Raw genomic sequence first — 11,594 nt, 5'->3', positions numbered from 1 at the left:
TTTCTCAGCGGCACTGTTGAACAACCAAAAGATGAGGCTGAGAGGAAGGAGAAGAGATCATCCTCTTGCTGAAGAAAGCAAAGGTGAGAGCACATAGTGTGTGTGTGTGTGTGTGTGTGTGTGTGTGTGTGTGTTGTGGGTGTACTGACTGCAGTTCTGTGTGTGTGTCCTCAGCTCAATGTGTATCACGGACATTTCCAGGCAGCTTCCAGGCTTCTCCATCAGGCCGTGGTCCTGGCTCATCAGACCCACAACACACAGGCTATTATCTACACCTACAGCTTGGTAACACTAGTTACACACAGACTATTATCTACACCTACAGCTTGGTAACACTAGTTACACACATACTATTATCTACACCTACAGCTTGGTAACACTAGTTACACACAGACTATTATCTACACCTACAGCTTGGTAACACTAGTTACACACAGACTATTATCTACACCTACAGCTTGGTAACACTAGTTACACACAGACTATTATCTACACCTACAGCTTGGTAACACTAGTTACACACAGACTATTATCTACACCTACAGCTTGGTAACACTAGTTACACACAGACTATTATCTACACCTACAGCTTGGTAACACTAGTTACACACAGACTATTATCTACACCTACAGCTTGGTAACACTAGTTGTCTTTGACTGTGGTGCCCTCTGCTGGCCATTTGTGCAATAAAAGCTTTTCTCTTCACTTTTCCTGTTAGATGGCAAACGTGGCTTATGTTCAGGGTCAACTCGACAATGTGAGTATTCCGTCTTTGTAGCACATGTTGCATTCTAGACAACTGGGAATTTTTCCAACATTCTGCTTGAAAACATGAATTGGACCAATCAGATTATTAACACTGGAAAGAACAAATAGTTACTTATTGTAGAAGTTTGTTGTGATTTTTAATATTTTTCTCTCACTTTGTGTGTTTTCGGTGATATTTTGTGTGTTTTTGTTTAGTCTTGTGTGTTTTCTGTCATTTTGTATTGTTTGTTTTCACTGTATACATTTCTCCCATTTTGTGTACTTTTATTGTCAGTGTTTGTGTTTTTGGAGTTATAGTGTGCTTTTGTTGTCATTTTGTTTATTTCTTCTTCATTTTGTGTATTTTTTTGTATTTTGTTGTCATTTTGTAAATTTTTCCTTTCGTTTTGTGTATTTTTGTGTCATTGTTTATGTTTTTGGAGTCATTTGTTTTCTTTGTGGTCATTTTGTGTATTCTTCTTTCTTTCATTTGTGTGTGGTTTTTATTTTATTTTTGTATATTTTGTTATCTCATTTTGTGTTTTGTAGTCATTTGGTGTAACTTTTTTTAATTTGTATTTTTTTTAAATTTTGTGTAACCTTTGTTGTCATTTTTGTGTTTTAGCAGTAATGTTTTACATGTTTCTCTTATTTTTGTATGTTTTTGTGGTACATTTGTGTATATTCATGTAATTTTTTGTATCCAGAGGGCCCTTGCATGTCATTTACTGTGTTTTGGAGCAGTTTTTGTGGATTTTTTTTGTCATTTTGTATATTGTTGTTGTCACTTTGTATATTGTGTTCTCTGTTGTGTATTTTTGTTGTCATTTGATGTGTTTGGAGTCATTTTATGTATTGTTGTTTTTTTGTAATTTTGTACATTTTCTCTCTCATTTTGGTACATTTTTATTATCCTTTTGTGATTATTCATGCAACTTTGTGTATTTTTCTGTTATTTTCTGCGTTTGCTGTTGGACCCTTACTAAATGAGAGCGAGGGTGACAAACTTTGAATGCGTGCTTTGTTGGACTAATAAGAAAATTACTTTCTCAAATCAACACCAGTTTTAATCACTCAAACAATAATGCCTTTATTCCGCTCACACGTTTTGAAGACAGAGAATTGTCATATTCCCCCAACCCCAACCCCCCCCCCCCCCCCCCCGGAGTTTGTCTGGAACGCAGCACAAAGTCTCATTGGCTGTTTTCCTTTGTGAGTCATTTTTCTGTTTCCTCTTTGTCGAGTTAGGCTGAGAAACTGTTTAAAGCAGCGATGAGCTTCATGCTAGCAGGAGGAACTCCACAGGTCAGTGGAGACAAAGCGATGCTTTGTCTGTTGTTTGGTTCAATGTCTGTTTTCATTGCTAAACCAATTTAACCTGAACCTCAGTCATTTGTGGTAAAGGTGTCATTTTGTATATTTTGTACTTTTAGAGTCATATTATGTTTTTAAAATCATTATGTGCATTTTTTTTTTCTGTCAATTTGTGTGTTTCCAAAACCATTACATGTATTTCTCTGTCATTTAGTGTGTTTTTAGAATTATTTTGTGTATTTTTACATCATGTCTGCTTTTAGAATTGTTTTGTGTATTTTTACATAATTTTGTGTGTTTCTAGAATATATTTGTTTATTTTCTGTCATTTTGTGTGATAATGGAGTCTATAGTCTGTTTTTGTTGTCATTTTGTGTGTTTTTAAAATTATTATATATATTTTTCGTGTCAATTTGTGTGTTTCCATAACAATTACATGTATTTCTCTGTCATTTTGTGTGTTTTTTAGAATTTTGTGAGTCTTATGGCATTTTGTCTGCTTTTATAATTGTTTTGTGTATTCATTTTGTCCATTTTGTGTTTTTTTATAATCGTTTTGTGTATTTTTACGTATTTTGTGTGTTTTTAGAATATATTTGTTTATTTTTCTGTCATTTTGTGTGATAATGGAGTCTATAGTCTGTTTTTGTTGTCATTTTGTGTGTTTTTAAAATCATTATTTATATTTTTCGTGTCAATTTGTGTGTTTCCATAACAATTACATGTATTTCTCTGTCATTTAGTGTGTTTTTTAGAATTGTTTTTGTGTATTTTTACATCATGTCTGCTTTTAGAATTGTTTTGTGTATTTTTACGTCATTTTGTGAGTTTTTAGAATAGATTTGTTTATATTTTCTGTCATTTTGTGTGATAATAGCGTCTATAGTCTGTTTTTGTTGTCATTTTGTGTGTTTTTAAAATCATTACATGTATTTTTTGTGTTAATTTGTGTGTTTCCATAACAATTCCATGCATTTTTCTGTCATTTTGTGTGACAGTGTGGTCATTGTGTGTTTTTGTTGTCTTTTTCTGTGACTATGAAGCCTTTTGGTGAGGAAAAGAAAACATTTCCAACATTATTGTTTGCACTTGTACGTATAAATGATGTGTAAAGTATGTTTAAAGGCAACAACATAATCCAATCACTGAGTGACACATGTTCAATTCCTGCGGGGTCTACATTGTGACCAAAATTTGTGGAATTTAGTGGAATTCTGTATAGTTTGTGAGAAAATGCAGTGCAGGTGGAAAAGCTGTTAGCCGTTAGCCGTTAGCTCACATTGCTCTGCTTTCTTTGCCCAGGATGACAACGCAGTGATTGAGATGTCTCTGAAGCTGGCCGCCATCTACGCTGAGCAGAAAAAGTGAGTCGCACAGATAAGTGTGTAACGCCCAGAGGTGTAAAAAGTACTGAAATATCTAGTCAAAGTAGAAATACTGTTACTTATTTGAAATTGTACAAGTGAAAATGAGTTTAATCAAATAATACTCAAAGTAAAAGTTACTACCGTAGTTACTTTCAACCCTTACATTTAGTTTTGGTAATAAATCTTGCCACGGTTCCCTTGCATACAGTAAACATCTCATGTAGAACAGTTTTTAATTTAATTTTGTACATTTGTCTCTCATTTTCTGTGTGTTTGCTGTCATTTTGTGTTTTAAGGCAGTGTTTTTCAAATGGGGGTACGCAACTGTACTCCAGGGGGTACTGAGAGAGTGTAGACATTTACAAATGGTTTTATAATATGTATCTCTGGTTAAATGTATAATCATACTCAAAATGACTAGCACCACACAAAACGACAACGAAGACACACTGAATGAGAGAAAAATACACAAGATCACTACACAATACACAAAAATAAGAAACAACATCAGAAACACACACACTGAGATAGACTAATGTAAATAATACCAACAACACACAAAAATGAGAGACATGAACTGAAAATATAAAGGTCTGTCTTGGTCCAACACCAGGAGGTTGGTGACCATAAATCAAAAAAAATATATAGAAATAAATCTATTCAGGAGGAACTAAATACTGTTTCATTCACTTATTTACAAAATGAGATTCTTTAAAATGTGTGTTATCATTCATTCATTCCGTCATTGGTACTTGAGCAAGAAAAGGTCATAAAGGCTAGGTTCACTCTACAAGCCTTAATGCTCAATTCTGATTTTGACTGTTTATGGCTCTGAACTGACCCGCATGTTCGCGTTTGTCTCAAAGTTTTTTGTGCAATGTAGCCAGAGAATGACGGAAACAGAGACAAATAGTTAGTTTTGGCTTTTTGTGGTGCTGATTTGCTTTTAAAACACAGACCATTTATGATATGAACCTTCAAACTTTGACCAGAACCCGACGGAGCAAAAACCAAAACCGACAGGTCGGACAGACATTAGGTATTGATATCAGAACCTGACCTGAAACCAACAATTAAAACTGATTCTTTCCTGATACAAATCGACATATTTCCGTTTGTTTTAGTGCTAAGCCTGTGTAACCCTGTCGCTCTGCTGCTCCTCCCTTCCCACTCTGCCTTTAAAATTGTTTGCCAGATTTCGTCTCAGTACCGTGAGATTTGGTGCGCGATGACGTCATAGTATGACGTTACCCTTTAAACATGGCTGCACTCATGGTTAATAACGAGTGTGTGAGTGGGAGCCGGTCAACTATACGCTACAGTTGCCTCTACCTCTGTGGACATAGATCTTAGAGTCTTAGAGGGACTAGATCACAAGTGAACTGGCCAGGTTTGATGGTGAGCTAGAGGGCTGTGACCTAATGATCAAAGGACACAACGGGTGAGTTCTACTGAGGCGCTGTAGTGTGCGCAAGAGACAGTGGACTACAATAGTAGCTTACCACCATCATGTGTGGAGTGAAAGAATAATGCACATCAATTTTTGCTGTTGTAAAGAGTACTAATGTATCCTATACTCAAGTAGAAGTACTGTTGATTACAACTGTACTGTGTCATACATAAAATACTCAAGTAGAAGTAAAAATGATGAGTTACTTTCATTTATTGTTGGTAATAAATGTACAGTAGGTACGGTTCTCTTACATACAGTAAACATGTAGAAACTTAAAAAGGATATGATGTAATGCATTTGATTATTTTCTGGTCATTTAATTTATTGTAGTTTCATAATGTCCGTTAATCATTTTAATACCAAAGAGTACAAGTACCCATAAAAGCAACTCAATTACAGTAACGTACGTGTGTGTGTGTGTGTGTGTGTGTGTGTGTGTGTGTGTGTGTGTGTGTGTGTGTGTGTGTGTGTGTGTGTGTGTGGTGTGTGTGTGTGTGTGTGTGTGTGTGGTGTGTGTGTGTGTGGTTTGTGTGTGTGTGTGTGTGTGTGTGCTCAGTGTGGAGATGGCAGAACATGGCTTCAGGTTCTGTACAGAGTCTCTGAAAGCCAAACTAGAAAAAGAGCAGGAGTTATCAGGTGAGACCCATGCGCGCACACACACACACACAGGGTTGGCCCGTTCACCTGTTCATTGGTTGGTTCTCAGAGGAGGAGGAGTCTATGAGGAAGGAGACCCGCCTCCTGCTCGGCCTGTGTTTGGACTCCAGGGCTCGATACAGAGCGTCACAGCTGCAGCTGAGTCAGGCAGGACAGGACTACCAGGACGCCCTGGACATCTGCTGCCAGGAGCAGGGAGAGACACACCCACAGGTAAGCCCCGCCCACTGATCACAGGTAAACTGAAACAACTCCAAAAACATACAAAATGAAAGAAAAAAATACACAAAAGACAACTAGAATAGTCATAAAAAGACCAACATAAAATGACTCCTTAAAAGCATACAAGATGACAGGAAAATACATTAAAAAACAGCAAAAATACACACGACAAAGCATAAATAAACAAAATGACAGAAAACTTCAGGCAAAAATTACAGAAAATTACTTCCAAGAAACACAAATATTGGAAAAATAAATAACATCAAAAATACACAAAAACGATTCCTTAAAGGTGCAGTCCGCAACTCTCCTCCTCCCTCCCTCCCCACTGCTCTCTTGCCCTGCCTCCAAAATTTCCAAAATCCCTCCCTCAGAGGAGCTAACAAGCTAACGTTAGTCCGACAGCAACATCACAGTAATATAACAGGCTCTGTTAAAAGCATATTACTGCAGCGCTTCTTTATCTCTATGTGCACACAGTACACCAACCTAGCAGCAGCAACAATACAGTGTCATTTACAGCAGCTCAAACGAAGGCTGCTGCGTGCACATGAACAACACATGCACTACAGAGTTCTAGTGTAACAATTACAAATCAAACAATGTAAATCAAGCAGCAGTAATTACCTTTCAAGCAGAAAAGTCACCAATTCCATCTTCTACTCCTCCAGACCATACACTGTAAAAAAGACGGCGCTACAGCCCCGGCAAAGGGGCGGGGCCTGTGAGCAACAGCTGTCAGACAACCCATAAACACAATCCTGGCTCTGATTGGTTCTTTTTGCTCAGTCGCGATGCATTCTGGGAATCTGCCAAAGGCTGCAGGAGCAACAGGGGGCGGGGCTCAATGAGTCTGTTTTTTTTCACACAAACTACTAGTTTGATGTAAAGCTGTCCTTACATAGTGACATCCTTACATAGTGTCCTTACATAGTGCCATCCATCCATCCATCTTCTCCCGCTTAGCCGTTTCCGGGTCGCGGGGGCAGCATCCTCAGCAGGGAGGCCCAGACTTCCCTCTCCCCGGCCACTTCCTCCAGCTCTTCCGGGGGGACCCCGAGACGTTCCCAGGCCAGCCGAGAGACATAGTCTCTCCAGCGTGTCCTGGGTCTTCCCCGGGGCCTCCTTCCGGAGGAAGGAGTGCCCGAGCAGTGGCTCGGGCAGATGAGGTGCCCGAGCCACCTCATCTGGCTCTTCTCGATGCGGAGGAGCAGCGACTCTACTTTGAGCCCCTCCGGAATGACTGAGCTTCTCACCCTATCTCTAAGGGAGAGCCCAGCCACCCTACGGAGGAAACTCATTTCGGCCGCTTGTACCCGTGATCTTGTTCTTTTGGTCATGACCCAAAGTTCATGACCATAGGTGAGGGTACATAGTGACAGCTTTAGCAAATATGACAAAAAGTCATTTTATAAGAGTTGCAGACTGCACCTTTAAAAGCATTACAAAATGACTCCAAAAACCAAACACACAAAAAACTTAGATAAAAAATAGACCAGACTCCAAAAAAACACACAAAATAGCAGAAATGCACATAACAACTCCAGCAAACATACAAAATGAAAGAAAAATACACATCAAACAGCAAAAATACAAAACAACCCAGCAAAATGACTCCAAAACACACAAAAATAGCAGCAATACAAAAAAAGTCAGCAAAAAATATAAAATGAAAGAAATGAAGAAAAACATGAAAAACACAAAATGACTCCAAAAACCAACACAAAATTAAAAAAAAATACACATGAAACAGCAAAAATAGTAAAAAATAAATAAATAAAAAAACCAGAAAAAATTAAACAAAATGACTCCGAAACACACAGAAAATGACAGAAGAATACACAAAATACAAAAAATGACTTCAGAAAACATACAAAATAAAATAAAAATACACATGAAAGAGCAAAATACAGAAAGTGGATCCTAAAAAACACACAAAACAACAACATAAACTTGTTTAAAATAAATCATCACGATGCTAATGTTGATGTAAGTAAACTTTAAAGTGCTGTACAAACATTTCAGAATCATCCCGTCTAAAGATGTGGAACATGGAAAAACAAATAACATGGAAGACAGAACAGGAGAACTGTGGGTCATCAAGGGCATGGGAGACGTTCTGAATGTAGATGAAAAATGGGAAAAACACCATAAGGAGCGGTGAGAGGGAAAAAGCAGATTATGAACTGAATTCCCTAAAGGAGAGGAAAGTACAAAACCTCAGCTACAAAAACACAGTCAGGAAAACACAGTTAAGAAAACCATAATACGTGGGGGAAAAGGGGGAGAGGCTATCCAACCGCTAGGGGGCGTGGGCGAGCAGCCAGTGGGTGCTCCTCCCAGAACCTTCCATGGGCACGTATGGGGAGGGGGGGTGAGTGGAGGGCCAGAGAAGACACATTAAACGTTGCTCTCCTCTGATACAGTCAGATGTTATGATTCAGAAGATGAGAGTCCAGCTGGTAATCAGGGATAGGAGGGTCAGATCTGTAAACATCCCTGGTGACATTGAACACATGGTTGAGCTGGAATGTTGGAGATACTGATTTGTTTTTGTTACAGGCTAGCATTCTTTTCAGTAGCGTCACAGTAAATCCATTAGTGTGGGATCAACCAGACACCCTCTCCATCCTTTACAAGATCCATTTGATTCCATGTAAACTTTGGAGTTTGTTCATCATGATATTTTGTTGCTCATATTGATCATGTGACCCTCAGATCAGATACAATCACACGTCTCTGTTCTAGACTCTGGTGCTGATGAGTGACCTGGCCACCATCTTGGATCTACAGGGTCGCCATGACGACGCCCTGAAGCTGATCCAGCAGGCGGTGGACCTGGGTCGCTCTGCTGGGCACCCGGACCAGCACGTGCTGCTGCTCAACCTGGCTGGGATCCTGATGCACACGGGTGAGCAGCTGTACGCTGTCCCTTTAAGTTCCCTTTAGATTTCCTTTAAGTTCCCTTTAGATTTCCTTTAGGTTCCCTTTAGATTTCCTTTAGCTATCCTTTAGATTCCCTTTAGGTTCCCTTTAAGTTCCCTTTAGATTTTCTTTAGGCTCCCTTTAGCTTTACTTTAGCTTTACTTTAAGTTCCCTTTAGATTCCCTTTAAGTTCCCTTTAGATTTTCTTTAGGTTCCCTTTAGATTTCCTTTAGGTTCCCTTTAGCTTTACTTTAGATTTTCTTTAGGCTCCCTTTAGCTTTACTTTAGCTTTACTTTAGATTTCCTTTAGGTTTCATTTAGGTTCCCTTTAGGTTCCCTTTAGTTTTCCTTTAGGTTCCCTTTAGCTTTTCTTTAGTTTTCCTTTAGGTTCCCTTTAGATTCCCTTTAGGTTTTTTTTTTTTTAGGTTTCCTTTAACTTTCCTTTAGCTTTCCTTTAGCTTTTCTTTAGGTTCCCTTTAGCTGTCCTTAGCTTTCCTTTAGGTTCCTTTTAGCTTTCCTTTAGCTTTTTTTAGATTCCCTTTAGCTTTCCTTTAGGTTCCCATTAGCTGTCCTTAGGTTTCCTTTAGGTTCCTTTTAGCTTTCCTTTAGCTTTTTTTTAGATTCCCTTTAGCTTTCCTTTAGGTTCCCATTAGCTGTCCTTAGGTTTCCTTTAGGTTCCTTTTAGCTTTCCTTTAGCTTTTTTTTAGATTCCCTTTAGCTTTCCTTTAGGTTCCCATTAGCTGTCCTTTGGGTTTCTTTGGGTTCTTTATTCATCTGTGATTGTGAGTCACTCTGCTTCTGTTTCCCAGGTCGACGCAAAGACTCGGTGCGGCTCTACCACGAGGCTCTGAGCTCGGCTAGGCAGGCGGGTGACGAGGAGGCTGTGGAGCGTGTCCACGAGGGGCTTGAAGAGCTAAAGAAAAGGAAGGAGCAGGAGGAAGAGAAGGAGGAAGAGGAGCAGGAAGCGCACTGACTGTCAGACTGCACAGCTCCGCCCCCTGGTGGCTGTATTTTAAGCGCGTGTTCAGTGTATAGAATAAATCTTTGTGTCATTAAAAGGTTTGTACGAGTCGGATTCATCTCAACAAGCACATTCACTCACAGGCAGAATGAATGAATGAATGAATGAATGAATGAATGAGTGAATTTACTTCACAGCAGCTGATGGACAATTTCAAATGTTTCACATGCGGAGTATGTTACTAGTTACAAATGTATTTTTCCTTGGTAGGAATGTCATTTTGACACGTCGCAATGTAATTCTGACATATATGCATAAAAACATCAGAAATACAGAAAACAATTCCTTAAAAGAATTACAAAATGAGAGAAAAATACATTAAAAACAGCAAAAATGGATGATAAATAGCAGAAATATGAAGATTAAATTCTTACTAGTGACTTTTCCTTTTTTAACTCGTCAGAATTGAATTTCAGATATCCGCAATTCAGTTTATTATATCTGAAATCTAAGAACAATTGTAGATATCAACAGTTAACCATGTTACTAATGAGAATATTATTGTAAATATAAACTAGTCAGAATAATATGATAAATATGTGGCCTTGGAATTTGAATGGAAGTCAATGGGACATTTGGACGAGTTGTAATGAAGTTTCAGATATCTACAATGAGTTTCCACTAGTGAGAATTCATTTTTAGATATCAATAATTAGAATTGCAACTAGTCAAAATTACATTATGGATATGTGGATTTGGAATTACAACATTAAACAATTGAATTATAAATATTATATATATATATAAAAAGTACTGCTAAACGGTAAAACGGCCTCCCATAGGTCTAGTTAATATGAATATTCTTTTCATTAATCTGGTTGTTTTGAGTCGTTTTTCAGTTGTTTTTGTGCACCTTTGTTGTAATTTTGGATATTTTTGTTGTCCTATGTATTTTTCTGGTCATTTTCTGTATATGTGGAGTAATTTTTTTTTTAACTTTTCTTTAAATTTGGGCATTTTCCTTGTTATATGGTGTATTTTAAATATCTTTTTGTGCATTTAGAGTAACTTTGTATATTTTTCTCAATTTTTTTGTGTATTTTTGTTGTCATTTTTGTTTTGTTTTTGGAGTCATTTATTTTTCACTACTTTGTATTTTCTCCCCCATTATATTTTGTATTTCAAATGTGTTTTTGTGTATTTGTGATTTTTAAAATATATTCTGAGTCATTTTGTTTATTTTTCTGGTAATTATTGTATATTTGAAGTCATTTTGTATATTTTTCTCTGATTTTGTGTATTTTTGTTGTAATTTTTTATTTATTTATTTATTTTTTTATCATTTTGTATTTTTGCCCCGTTATATTGTGTATTTTAAATGTCTTTTTCTGTATTTTTCTGGTCATTCTCTAAAATATATTTGAAATCATTTTGTCTATTTTCTTCTAATCTTGTCTCTATTTATTTTTTGGTATTTATGTTTATTGTTCTGTAAATTTACCTGTTTTTAAAATACATTTTGTATATTTCTGTTGATGTTTGTGATTCTGAATCCACGTTGTGTATTTTTGTGCATTTTACTGTCATGCTGTGTGTTTGTTTTGGGGGGTGCACATACTGTAATGATGTTTACCTTCTAGGGCGTCACTCACATGTTGGAAACATGGGAAACTCTCCTCTGAGATCTTCTCAGGAACCAGAGCTCACAGATGAACGACAACAGGCGACAAAAAGCACAGATTATCTCCAGTGAAGTTCAACATTCTGACGCTGTCGTAATGACATCAATGTTGACAGTCAACAAACAGCAGCAGCAACATAAACAGGAATCTGATGTTGTTCCAACAACACAAAGTCCCAGAGAAAAGACAAAGATGAAGAGCTTTGGTTAAGTTGTGAAACCTTTATCACAAACGTGTGATTTTCATATCTGAGCAGTGATTTTTA

General features: G+C 37.5%; 1 protein-coding gene across 1 annotated transcript; it reads left to right on the top strand.

Annotated features, from left to right (window-relative positions):
* The first annotated feature begins 61 nt into the window (after positions 1 to 61).
* Positions 62 to 9,744, top strand: LOC114479357 (tetratricopeptide repeat protein 19, mitochondrial-like). The gene is made up of 9 exons (XM_028473022.1): positions 62 to 83; positions 175 to 285; positions 720 to 758; positions 1,997 to 2,053; positions 3,365 to 3,426; positions 5,439 to 5,518; positions 5,589 to 5,752; positions 8,510 to 8,672; positions 9,496 to 9,744. Exons 3-9 carry the CDS (start codon positions 720 to 722, stop codon positions 9,657 to 9,659), a joined length of 729 nt encoding a protein of 242 aa, XP_028328823.1. The 5' UTR covers positions 62 to 83; positions 175 to 285; the 3' UTR covers positions 9,660 to 9,744.
* The last annotated feature ends 1,850 nt before the right edge of the window (positions 9,745 to 11,594 follow it).

Source organism: Gouania willdenowi, chromosome 17, assembly GCF_900634775.1.
Source record: "Gouania willdenowi chromosome 17, fGouWil2.1, whole genome shotgun sequence".
NCBI classification, from domain to species: Eukaryota; Metazoa; Chordata; class Actinopteri; order Blenniiformes; family Gobiesocidae; genus Gouania; species Gouania willdenowi.
Note: the sequence above shows the minus strand (reverse complement) of the source record. Positions and strands in the feature narration are given on the sequence as shown.